The sequence below is a fragment of the Macaca thibetana genome, chromosome 16 (genome assembly GCF_024542745.1).
Source record: "Macaca thibetana thibetana isolate TM-01 chromosome 16, ASM2454274v1, whole genome shotgun sequence".
NCBI lineage: Eukaryota > Metazoa > Chordata > Mammalia > Primates > Cercopithecidae > Macaca > Macaca thibetana.
The window spans coordinates 76,462,798-76,476,756 of record NC_065593.1 but is presented as its reverse complement, the minus strand read 5'-3'; the positions used below and the strand labels follow the sequence as shown (position 1 = coordinate 76,476,756).

At 34.9% G+C, this 13,959-nt stretch overlaps 1 protein-coding gene across 8 annotated transcripts in view; it reads left to right on the top strand.

The window, feature by feature from the left end:
• Positions 1–13,959, top strand: part of TANC2 (tetratricopeptide repeat, ankyrin repeat and coiled-coil containing 2) — a 468,803-nt gene that overhangs the window by 133,926 nt on the left and 320,918 nt on the right. For 5 of the 8 annotated variants that reach the window (XM_050764933.1, XM_050764936.1, XM_050764935.1 and 2 more), the window contains one exon: positions 683–865. In XM_050764933.1, the coding sequence (XP_050620890.1) occupies positions 683–865 (183 nt within the window). The remainder of the gene's footprint in view (positions 1–682; positions 866–13,959) is intronic. The other 3 variants (XM_050764941.1, XM_050764940.1, XM_050764937.1) reach the window with 1 other exon arrangement.

Below are 13,959 nucleotides of genomic sequence, written 5' to 3'. Positions count from 1 at the left end.
CACACACACACGCACACGCACACAGAATATATATATGTAAAAATTTATTATATATAATTTTATACCATATGTTCATGGTTCTAATTTTCCTTGGGAAAAGTTGATCTGAAGTACATAATTCTGCCATTACCAGAAATGGAAGTCAACAGCATATAAATAGAAGTAAACAGCATATAATTACTCTTTTTAAAAATTAGATTCAAAGATCATTATATTATAATGTCAGCCTTAACCATTTGAATTTTTGTGTATTTTCTTGGAGGTGGGGAGAAAGAAGTAGAGTTACAGTGATGCTACTAGCAATTGCACATGATGGCTTGCTAAGCAGATAAATACCTTTCATTTGTGTCTTATCGGGGAAAAAAATGTAAGATCATTTCTTTGTACAACTTATTTGGAAATATATTTTCTTATATTTCCTTATATGATTGCATCTCTCATGAGACAGTGAACACCTTATAAGAAGGAACCTTAGTTTACTCATCTTCAGTTTCCTAGTGCTAGACCTGGAATTGAGTACATAGTAAGTGTGGAAATGAATGCATGTAGTGAAAATACTTCATTTGATTTTTCACAGTGAAAAGTCAGTATTTGTTGTTCTGAATTATCCTATAAGATGTATTTTAATAGGGAAGGCAGGATCTTTTCTCACCAGCTCTTTTGTTCCATCCCCTACTAACAGGTGGCATCTCCACAGAAAGCGACTGTGCTTTTGAGCCAGACTACGCCGTCCCGCCACTTCCAGTGAGTGAAGGTATGCAGCACATTCGGATTATGGAGGGCATGTCTCGCTCTCTTCCATCCTCCCCCTTACTCACACATCAATCTATCAGTGTTCGGCTCCAGCCTGTGAAGAAGTTAACTGGTAAGGACTTTACCTAAATTTAGTATGTTTAACAGGAAACCTAACAATATGACACTTTAGGTCACGTCAGATGTGTATATGTGCATCTTTAGGTTTTTCCTGTCTGGCCTTCCTAATGTCACAGACTCTTGAAAAGTAGAACTCCAAATGATTTTAATTTAGAGAATTAGAACAGTGCTCAGTTTGACAGATTGATGTATTTATTTTCTAAATGACCCATCTGTTGTGAACATATTTTTCTAGGTTTTCAGGAAGTTTCTGGTTTTGCCAGAATACACTGTTGTTCTGATTTCATTTATAAGCTTGTTCATGTCAGATTAACAGATGGAGACATTCTAATTTTAGGATAATAGGAGCTTGATAGTTCAGCAAAGGTACATCAGTCGTATTTTATTTGAAATTGTTATTTGTATATTTTATATCTATTTTTAAAAGATAATTTAGATATTTTCCTCTACACTGGACATTAACTTCTTAGGATATTTATAATAATTCATAAGTTATGGATTATATTGATTTTAATATGATCTCACAATATGTATTACCCATTTAGATCAAGTTGTTAGGTGTGAAACTGTCTTTATTAAATGGACTTTTGTCCTTTTACATTTTTTCAGTAAATAAATTTTAATATATAGTTGAAGAATGCTTATGTGTGAAAATATGTAATCCTGGGTCACTTTGTTAGATTTCTTCTAGCATTATCAATACATCCCTGATGTCAGTAAGTTGACTAGTATTGTTGGGTTATAAGTGCATGGAGGCATGAAATTAAGTTATCCACAAAGGATATATCAACTATTTCCTATTTGTCTGACATTGAGCTAGACAGCAGAGAAGTTTGATTATCATTATTCAAAATAAAATAAAAGGAGAAATGAATTTTTGGGCACTTCTGTCTATGCAGAGTGAAACTTTTTCACTGTTTATAATTTTCATCAAAATAATAGCATTTCTTTATTCTATAGTTCTACAAAGTGTAAATTATGCCTCTTTACATTGTGTATTATTGGCATTTTCAAAAAAATAAGTGAATCAAAGTCACTTTGGTCATTAGATACTTCAGTCTAAAGACACTTTGGTCATTAGATTAAAAAAATAGGTAAAATAGCCTAATAACATAATATCCTGAAATACCAGTTGCCTTCTAATGTCCAAAAATATGATGAATTTTATGTGATTAGGCTTAAATAAAATCTCAGTGCTTAGAAATTCTCCTTGTTTTACAGTCAAAGGTATTATTGATTACTAAAAATATAAAAATCCCATATCTGCTGGCTGTCATGTGATGTGCTTCATTTTACCACACACAGTGGAAAAATTAGCAAGTCCAGTTTCTATGCAGAAGTGAGCTGGATTACCTGAAGTTTTAGAGATACCATTTTCCTATCCCATTTGCCTATCTTAATTTGAATGTCAACTTAATAGTCAACCTTTATTAAGAGATAACTATTAAATATAACAAAGTCGATAACATACCTAATATCACAGAGTTACTGTAGTGAAACAGTAATGCAAAGTGTAGTTGATTAATGACATGTATGAACTTTTGAGTTTTAATTTTATAGTATTTGAAGCTTCTGTAATTTCTCAAATAGTTTTATTTACTGAAGACTATCAAAGGCCTAAAAATTTAGTAATTAAGAATGCATTTTTAAATTTTGGAAGAAAACAACTGTTTACTGAAAGTGTATGTCATGAAAAGGTTTCTTTGGTCAATTTTCTGCCAAGTGAAACAGAGGATAAGAATTGTCTAGTTTAACCTGGAATGAAATTACTTTGAAATTCAAAATAAAAACCTTAGTAGATTATTCATTAATTATTCCTTCTTGCCTAATCCTCAGTTACCCCTTCTTTTCTAATTATATCTTGTTATAAGTAAGTAAAAGGGAAGTTGAATGGAAAAAAAATTAGCTGACCGTGAAGAAATGTTTACCAAAGAATGGTTCTTTCTTGGCATTAATTATCAAAATGCAGTAATTTAATCAGGCCATTAGGACTACACTTAGTAATTTCTCCATTTCAATACATTCGGACTTTCAGGTGCCTTTTATGTATTCATATTACCAACCAAACTGAATGAATAGGTCCAGAAGAGTCATCATATTCGATTTTCTTTGTGACTTTCTAATAGTCTCTTGTCTCTGGCACAGTTAAAAGCAGTTTGCTTATTATTTTTCAATGCTTTTTACTTAATCTCACAAATATTTGTCTAAGGCCCATTACATGCGTAGGCACTGCTCTAGATATGATAGAGTGGTGTAAAAGGACTACTAAGACCCCTGCCTTCAAGGATTTTATATTTCAGTTGAGAGAAGATATAATAAATGCATAGCCAGTAAATAAATACTTGAATTTTAAATAATGGCAAGTACTACAAAGGTAATGCAATACAGAAGGGGATAGAAACTGGGGTTGAGGTAGAGTTTCCTTCTATGGAATGACTGGAGAGAGTCAAAGGAGGAGATATTTGAGCTGAGTTTTGAATTTAAGAAGGAGCCAGCCATGGGAAGATCTGGGATCGGAGCTTTCCAGGCAGAGCTAACAGTCAGAACAAAAGTCCTAAAGCAGAAATGAGCTTGGCATGTTCAAGGAATGGAAAGAAGGCAAGTGTGGCCTAAGCAGAGTAAGTCTGAAGGGGGCAGTAATAAAAAATGAGTTAGAGCTGGGCACAATGGCTGATACCTGTAATCTCAGCACTTTTGGAGGCCAAGGCAGGAAGATTGCTTGAGGCCAGAAGTTCGAGACCACCCTGGACAACATGATGAGACCCTGTCTCTACAGAAAATAATTCAAACAAAATAACTGGGTGTCATGGCATGCCACCCATATGTAGTCCTAGCTACCAAGGAGGCTATGGTGGGAGTATTGCTTGAGCCCAGGAGGTGGAGCTGCAATGAGCTCTGATCGCACCACTGCACTCAGGTCTGGGAAACAGCAAGCAAGACCCTACCACTAAAAAAAATATAAATAAATAAATAAATAAAAAGAGTTGGAGAGGTAGGCAGAAGCCAGAGTTTTTAGGGTCATGGTAAGGCGCCTGCTCTGACTGTAGGATTTTAAACAGAGGAGGAACAGGTAGTAGTATGATCCAATTTACCTTGTAGTCAAATCTTGTTGGCAAATATGTAGAGAATGAAGTATGAGGGACTAGAATATCACATGTTCATTAGCCTTGGGCAGTCAGCCCTCTGCATCCGTGGATTCAACCAAACACAGATAGAAAATATTTTTCTTAAACCATCTGTACTGAACATGTAGATTTTTTAATAATCCCTAAACAGTACAGTCTAACAACTATTTACATGGCATTTACATTGTATTAGGTATTATAAGTAATTTAGAAAGGATTTGATGCATACAGAAAGATGTGCATAGGTTATATGCAAATACTGTGCCATTTCATATCAAGGATTTGAGCATAATCCGAGGAAGGTCCTGGAACCAGTCCCCCATGGATACTGGGGGACAGGTGCATAGGTTTTCCTGATCTTTAAATAGTCATTATTAGTCATTGTCTTCACTTCTGATAAGATGGGTACTTATGTTTTCATCTTATAAGATATGACAAAGGAGTATCCTTTTCCTATCATTGTTACTGTGTAACCTTTATACTCTTAACATATTTATCTTAGTCTTCCATGCCGATGTAGGTAAAGACTCATTTGCAGATATAGGTCCATTTCCAAATACTTTGACTCATTTTCAGTCTGGAGGGAGTAAGAATGGGTAAAGACCAGCTCAAGAATAGATATAATTTAGAGCTTAAAAACTAATTTTTAAATGTATACACACCTCACTCTAGTCAGTACAAAAATAAGTTAATGTAGTAAACATGTTCAAGAGAGGCACAGACTTTGTGGTCAGACTGTTTGAGTTTGTATTCCAGCTCTGAGTGTCACGTCATGACTTTTTGCTTCTGTTTCTTCATCTGTAAAATGGGGATAGCAATAATACAACCGACTTCATGGGTGGTTGTATTATTCTTATAATCACATTGTTTTATACTTTTTAAAAACTATGTTTAAGTGCTCAGAAAGTGTTGTTATTGTTAATACAATTTGTTTAAATTTGTTGAGAAGTTTGTAAAAATTGCTTTTCATGTTAAACACCAGTGGGAACTTTAAAGCTTTATAGGTTTTTAAAGTCGCACTTTTTAATAAGTAATAGCAATAATAATGACAATAATTTTTATTATAATGTCTGTTGTGTGGCATACACTTATTAGCTTGTGTTCTTGTCACTGGTATCTCCACTTTACAGACAAGCAAATTAAGTTCACAGAGAGGTAAATGTCTTGCTGAAAGTAAAATGTCTTGTGGAGGATAATACAGCTAGGCAGCGGTCAGAGTTAGGATTAATACCCAGTCCCTCCAGATATGTCTCATTTTCCAAGAAGAAAATCGAGGTTTAGAGAAGTTAAATAGCTCATCCAGAGCATCTAGTATATCAGTTAAGATTTTTGTTGTTTCAGGTAATAAAAGATACAGCCAAACGGTTTAAGCGGTAAAGAAGACCTAAAAATTGGGCACGTTTCAAGGTTGTTGGACTTACTTAGGTATTGCTGTGCTTTGGGGATGATGTGGAAGACAGTAAGCAGAGGCTCCCTGTGGTCTCCAGATTCTTGCCCAGTGCTCATTCCAAGATGCTTTCCCATAGTGTCATAAGGATCCTCAGCATAGATAGATGATTAAGGAGTGCTAAAACTTCATTCATTCTTACGGAATGTATATTATTTACCCATTATGTACATTTGTTAAATTTAGTGAAACTTAAATTTTGCATATACATACTTCGGGTAGGGGTGAAAATTGGTACAACCATTTTTATGGCAATTTGGCAATATGTATCACAATTATAAGGCATATAATCCGTAATAAGCCAATTTTATTGCTAAGAGTTTGTTTTACAGATAAGCTTGAACAGATTTGAAAATGTGTATGTATGTGTGTACATACATGTGATATTGTTTATATAGCAAAAAATGAAAATCCAAATATTTCTCAATAGGAACCCGTGTGTGTTTTTAAATGACACATACGTACACACATGCGTGTGTTTGTTGGTAGCCTAGAGAGAGAACTCTTAATCAGAAGTGGGAGAGGGATGACATAAGTGTTGCTGTATAGCTTTCTGTAAGTCTTATCATGTTGAAAATGCAAAATCTCTTGAGACAGTATAACAAAATGAACCCTGTCATTTCGTAACTGTGTAATCTTGCTCAAATTTGTTTAAAGTCTCTGTACTTCAATTCCCTTATTTCTAAACTAGGGGTGATAATAGTATCTACCTCATAGGACTAATAAGATAATTAGATTAATTAGTACATGTAAAGTACATAAGACAGTGTCTGGCATAGAGTAAGTAGTCAAAATGTTAGCTACAATTATTATTATAGTTTCCAAAGAGATGTGGGTATTGTTTATCAGCTATGTCAAGTATGTGTTCTGAGCTTTTGCAAGGTAGCCTTCAAGAAACTTAATTACGCTAAGTAAGTCCCTCTACTTTTCTGAGGAGTAATCTTCAAATACCAACATCAAATAGACTATTATCTAATCTCTGGGGTGGGAAATGGCCTGATTTTAAAAGTATTTGTTGCCAATAGATTGGATTGACCTTGTGGCAATCCAGTTTGGATGGCAAATAAGTCACAATAACTGATCTGATCATGCTGAACCTGGATATTTTAGATGCTAGCTATGGCCAAAGCCACAAATAAAAAGGAAACATTTACTTGTTCCAGAAACATCCTGGGGAAACCATTGAAAAGTTCTTTTGACATTAAAAATGGCCTATACATAGTGTTATTCTACATAGTCTGATACAAGTATATTCATGATATGTTCTTTGCATAATAATATACTTATCTTGCAATTTTTGAAAATGTACTAGAATTCAAGATATACTGTGGTGAATTTTATGATGGGAAAAAATACAGAATTGCTAGCAAGATTAAGATTTCTTAAACATACAGTCTAGCATATAACAAACATTAAATATTATTTTTCTTCTCATTTATATCTTGGAAAAATGGAAACATAGTCTTGTTTTGTAAACATCCTGGAAAAATTATTGAAAAGTGAATTGGAAACTATAAAGGTCCTGTAGATAGTATTAGTCTCTATAGTCAAGATTTATTTCAGCGTACTTATAATGCTGTGGCATCTGAGTAAATATCTTGCAATTTTAGGATAAACATTGGAATTCATAATATAGTATAATGAATTTGTTAGATTAAAAAATATAGGAGACATGCATGGTAGTCTTAAGTTCCATCATTGCTAATTGTTAGAGACCACGTGTTTTTGTAAGATTAAATGAGGAAATATATACCAAGACTTTTAAGCTCTTTTGGAATAATAGAATAATTGAACTATTAGGTCTGGACCTTAGACAGTACCAGGGTACTGTTTCTAATTCGGTTTCTAACTATTTCTAATTCAGATTCTCTGGTTTATGAGATAAAGATTAGGTTATTGTAAAACAGTGTAGGATTGGATAAAAGGGGAGGGGCCTTATTTCCATTTCTGGCCTTGAAGAGTTTATTTCTGTAGTCTTCCAAATCAAAAGTAGAGAATATTAGAGGGTTATTACTTAATTCAATATAATAATTTCAATTATTGTGAGTCAGTATTGTTAAAGAAAACCAGAGCTCAACAGTAAAGTGGTAAAAACAGATTTTAGTAAGGCTCTTTTGCAATAGTATAGAACTGGGCTCAATTCTGAATACAGTAAAGAATGTTGGGTATTTATAGCCAAGGAGAAGAGTGGGGTGGAGGATAGAATCAGTGGATGAGAAATTATTAAGAAGAGGCTTCAAGAGTAAGAGGATTATTGCCGAACCACTAAACAGTGCCTTGCTGAAGGCAAGCCATGTTGACCAGATTATCAAGGGTAGGGGGATTCTCACTAAACTGGGTTAGCAGGATTCTTGCTACGACTGGGCCAGGAGGCTTGAGGACAAGGCCCACGCAAGAGCGTTGAAACAAACCTGCACGTTATGCACATGTACCCTAGAACTTAAAGTATAATAAAAAAATAAAGAAAGAAAGAAAAAAAAAAAGAGGGATCAGAGGAGCCTGACGAAAGTCTGGTTAAGGGGTGAGCCTTTGCCACTGCGTATATGTTGAACACCTAAAAGGCAGCGTAAATTATCAAATAAATAATCCTTTTGTGATATTTACATACACTGGATTTCAAAATAATTAAATCTTCTCTTTTTATATTTAACCTGTGAGGTTTTAGACAAGAAAGTAATCTAGTTTTTTTTTTTTTTTTTCATATTTGAGTGGAAGTCACTCATACAGAGTAGAAGTATTATTTATACTGTTGCAGTGTTTATTTATAAAAGGATTATTTGTAGTAGGTATAGTAATACTGTATGTATTCCATTGAAATATAGTAGCCCTGTCTTCCTGCCTCTATTCAGCCACCACTAGGGAAAGTTTGCAAAAGTGCCCAAATGACCCTTAATGAAGAGAGAGCCAAAATAACAGGTCATTTATACTTTTAAAATGAAATGGTTTCATTTCTGTCAGGTTAGATGAAAATTGGAATGGAAGAAAAACAATAAGAAGAATATTTTTAAAAGCCACATAAGATGAAATAAGTTAGTTGTCACAAGAAAGTGATATCAGTTTCCCTTATAAAGATGAAGTTATCAGAGTGTATAAAAAGCATTTCCAGTGAGATGTTATTTATAATAGATGCTTCTAAACAAATTGAGAGGAAGCTTGCAAATAAAGGGATGAAATATATATACCAAATAAATGTTGAGAAAAGGATAGTATTATTTGTAATAATATTAAACACAAAGAAAAAAGTTTTATTTGATATTTTATGCAGATACAATTCATGAAGTTGATGTTAACGATTATTGCTTTTTTATGCATGAGACAACATGGCATCAAAATGTATAAAGTTATCCAAGAGAAAAGAAAACATATGTTCACACCAAAACTAGTACACATATGTTCATAGCAGCATTATTCATAATAACCAAAGAGTGAAAACAGTTTGATGTTCATTAGCTGATGAGTGGATAAATAAAAAGTGATATATTCGTATTACTTGGCATTAAAAATAAATGCTTTCATGATCCATGGTGAACTTTGAAAATGTTGACGCTAAGTGAAAGAAACCAGTCACAAAAGAACATATATTATACAATTGCAGTTATATGAAATGTCCAGAATAGGCAAATAATCTATAGAGACGGAATGTTAATTGGTAGTTACTTAAGGGAAGGGGGTCACCAACGATGGTATAGGTAGTGAATGCTTAAGAGTCTAGGGTTTCATTTTGGGGTGATGAAAATGTTCTACACTTAAATTATGGTGACAGTTGTACAACTCTGTGAACGTACTAAATCCATTGAATTGTACTTATATCTCAATAAGAAAGTTTTTTAAAAATAAAAACTTTATATATTAAACATTAGCAACCAAAGGGAAAGTTGATGAATTTATATTTAACCCATTTATGCCTGAGGCTACAAATTTTTTCATGTGAAAAATCAGACCTTGGCCATGACCTTGAGCAGTAAGATATAAATAACTCCCACAAGCTTAGCAGTCCAATAATGGAATACTAGGCATAAATGCGTTAAAGCAGATTTCATGCCTCATAAAATGAACAGCTCATTAAAGGATATGGATAATTTGAATAATAAGCAATTAATAAACAACTCTTTATATTTCAGAATTGCTAAAAAATTTGGAATGTTCTAAACAAAAAGAAATAAGTGTTTGAGATGATGGATATCTCAGTTACCCTGATTTGATCATTACATATTGTATGACTGTATCCAGATATTACATATACCCCATAAATATGTAAAGTTAACATGTGTCAAGTTTTTGAAAGCTTAATTCAGCTGAGTGTAGAACCTCATACTGAAAAACATAAGATTTCTTATACTTGTATTATTTTCCAGCACTTATGAACTGTTTATAAAAGTTGATTTTAGGCCGGACACGGTGGCCCAGGCCTGTAATCCCAGCACTTCGGGAGGCCGAGGTGGGCAGATCACGAGGCCAAGAGATCGAGACCATCCTGGCCAACATGGTGAAACCCCGTCTCTACTAAAAATACAAAAATTAGCTGGGCGTGGTGGCACGTACCTGTAGTCCCAGCTCCTCGGAAGGCTGAGGCAGGAGAATCCCTAGAACCCAGGAGACGTTGCAGTGAACCAAGATCGTGCCGCTGCACTCCAGCCTGGAGTGAAAACAGTTTGATGTTCATTAGACAGAGCGAGACTCCGTCTCAAAAAAATAAATAAATAAGTAAAAATAAAAAAAGTTGATTATGTATTTTGGCCATAAATCTCTGGACAATGCACCTATTTTTCATTGAAAATCAAAATAGAATCTAACAACAAAGAAGATAGGGAGAAATTTCTTTTCTACTTCTAAAATTTTTAAGTTTTAAAATAACTTTTGGGTTAAAATAGAAACCAAAATTGGAAAAAAAAAGTTGGAAATTAACATGTATTATGTATTAAAACTTATTAAATGTAGCCGAAGTGATACTCTGTGGAAAGGTCATTACCTTGAATACTTTTATTAGAAAACAGGAAGTACTGAAAATAAATGAACTAATAACTCAAGGAGATTGAGGAAAACATAGTAAACATGAAGTAATCAATAAAGTTAAAAGAGAAAATGAATAAACAAAAAACTAGTACTTGATCAGTGAAGCCACAGTTCCCTTGAAAATACTAAGACAATAGAGGAATCTTTGATAGAAGTGATCAAAATGAAAAAGAGGGATTGAGAAAACATAACATACAGAGCGAAAAGTTAGTCACTAATCTTTTTATTATAAGAGAATACAGCATATAGCTTTATAGCAAAACAACACACACAAAAAAACCTTGAATGAGATGGAAGAAAATAGGCTGTAAATTTGACTCAAGAAAACTTAAAATTATGACTCGCCTGGTAACCATAGAAATCAAAGATCTCCAAGAGTCAGCAGACCTAGATGATTTTACAGGCAAGTTTTAGCTAAACTTACAAGTAATACAGTTATAATAATAGTAGTAGTAATTAAAGATAATATTTTTTGAGCTGTTACCCTGTTCTAGACAGTGTTAAGTACTTTACGTATATGAGCAAATTTAATCTTCACAGCAAACTTAGTGGATAGTCAACAGTCTCTGTGTGAACACTTTCAATGATGGTAAGCTTTCTTCTTTGTGACATAGCCTGTTCCTTTGTTCAATAGTTTTAACAGGCAGTTCTCCAATTTACATGGATGGAAATGCCCTCCTTTATTGCTCCTACCCGTTAGTCCTAGTTCTGCCTTTTAGAATTATATTGCATAAACTAACCTCTTTCACATGGCAGTCTAACATCCTGGAAGGCAGCCATCATGTGTACTTTTCTGTAGCTTAAAAGACTTTATTTACAGCCTGTCTAATATCAAGATGGTAGTGCAACTGTTATTTTCATGATCTTCTGCTCTAGTAACCATATGAAAATGGACATGAGATTACTTTGAAGTTACTCTTCCTTGGGACCCCTTATCAACTCTCAGTAAGCATTTTTTTTCTTTAGAGAAATTTTATAGAAACTCCTAGTATCCACATTTTGGCATCCTTTAGTCCTGTAGTTCTGTGAATTTCCTGCATGGTTTTATAGAAACTGTTATTGATAGTTTCATGTTCATGTCTTCCTGTCCTTTTAGAATTCTGAAAGGTAAATTGTTTGGGCCTGGATTTTGATTATGTGTATTTTAACTTGTCCTCAAAATTTGGTCTTTAATGACCTCTTAATGATGTTTATTAGTTTAAATATAATTTTCTTAATGGAGAACATTAAAGCACAATCAGAGTTGGCTTAATTTGTTTAGGTTGCTATAAGAAAAAACTTCTGAGACTGGGTAATTTATAAAGAACAGAAATTTATTTTCTCACAGTTCTGGTGACTGGGAAGTGTAAGATCAAGGCTCCAGGAAGTTTGGTTGTCTGGTGAGGGCTGCTGTCTGCTTCCAAGATAACACCTTGTTGCTGCATCCTGCAGGAGGGAGGAACATTGTGTCCGCACCTGAGGGAAGGTGGAAGTGCGAGAGAACCTAACTCTGTGGCCTCTTTTATAAGGTCTTAATCCAAGCCACAAAGGGAGGAGCCTTTATATGACTTAACTACCGTTGAAAGGTCCTACCTCTTTGCTGTCAGATTGGCCGTTAAATTTCAACACCTGAATTTTGGAGGACACGTTCAAACCATAGCACCAAGGGCTGAGTCATGGATTGTTCTGTCTCATGCTTAGAGCAGGATATTGTTAGGCATGGCAAACTTTGGAGTCAGATATACTAGGGTTCAAACTCTGACTCTGCTACTTATTAGCTGTATGACCTTGGCATACAGTCACTTGACTGTTCTGAGTATGTTTTCTTACCTGTATTATATTATTGATATTTCTGCATCACAGAGTATTGTACGGATTAAATAAGATATCATGGCCGGGAGTGGTGGCTCACACCTGTAATCCCAGCACTTTGGGAGGCCGAGGTGGGAGGATTTCCTGAGCTCAGGAGTTTGAGAATAGCCTGGGCAACATTGCAAAATCCTGTTTCTACTAAGAATACAAAAAAAAATTAGCTGGGTGTGGTGGCATGCACCTGTAATCCCAGCTACTCGGGAGGCTGAGGCAGGAGAATCACTTGAACCCGGGAGGCGGAGGTTGCAGTGAGCTGAGATAGTACCACTGAACTCCAGCCTGGGCAACAGAGTGAGACTCTGTCTCCCCGCCAAAAAAGTAATTTATTAAATAAGATATATGTTAAGAACTTAGTAAAGAGTTTAGCTTGTAGAAGGTGATTCATAAATGAAGCTTATTATAAAATCACTGCATGATTATCTTTCCCATGCAGAAGATCTGTCCTGTCCTTGTCCATTTTTTAATTCTAAAAATATCCCAATAATCCTTTTTGCTATCTTCAAAACATAGCTCTTCTCAGCTGGGGCAGTATTCTTCCTGGACAGTATAATTAAATGGTTTTCTACTCTTCATCTTTGATTATGGTTTTCTACTCTTCATCTTTGATTATTTCCCTCTCTCTTTGTGTATTTCTTCTTCGGGCACAATCTGTCTTTATCAAAAAATTTCTGGTATGGCAATATTTATTTCTTTAGATGTTTCCATATGTTTATGATTGTATAAATTGCTTTTTATTTTATTCATTTATATTTTGAGACTGTATCTCGCTCTGTCACCAGGCTGGAGTGCAGTGGCACAATCTCGGCTCACTGCAACCTCTGCCTCCTAGGTTCAAGTGATTCTCCTGCCTCAGCCTCCTGAGTAGCTGGAATTATAGGCATGCACCACCACACCCAGCTAATTTTTGTATTTTTAGTAGAGATGGGGTTTCACCATGTTGGCCAAGATGGTCTCAGTCTCCTGACCTTATGATCCGCCTGCCTCGACCCCCCAAAGTGCTGGGGTTACAGGTGTGAGCTACCACGTCCGGCCATTGCTTTTTATTTTTAATCTGTACCCTCAAACCATATTTTCTTTTAAAATTATTGACCATTGGCTCATAGCTTCTTTTCTCTACATTTTAAAAGAAATGTTTGCCTGAATCTGAAGTGTTGAATTGATGGTCCAGCATTCCTTTTAGTGCTGTGACCAATGAAGGGTCAAACCAAGGATACCTAGGACCTGAGATGGAGAAGGCAAGTTAGTAAGATAACAGTGTGGTAGCACTCACGAAGTAGATGCATAAACAGACCCTAAACATTAGGGTGGATCAGCAGTAGGGTAATCGTTGGGTGTCACAGGAAGTAAGTGGAACCTGTTAATCCAAGGGAATCTAGCGGGAGGCAGTAAGCAAAGTTCCAGGGAGGACAAGTAGTCAGCACCAAGAAAAATGTCTAACATTGAGGACACAGTGTAAGGTAATGTTTGTTTTTCAACAAATCTTTATGGAATGTCTATAATGTGGCAGGGTTAAGGTTCAGAACTCTAGGCCCAAAAGAACTGATAGGGTCACACTGGTCAGGAACCCAGCTGAACACAGAACCCATTTAGAATTCTACATATTCATTGGTAAACTCTGGGCAGATTAGTTCTTTTTGAGCTTCTGTTTCT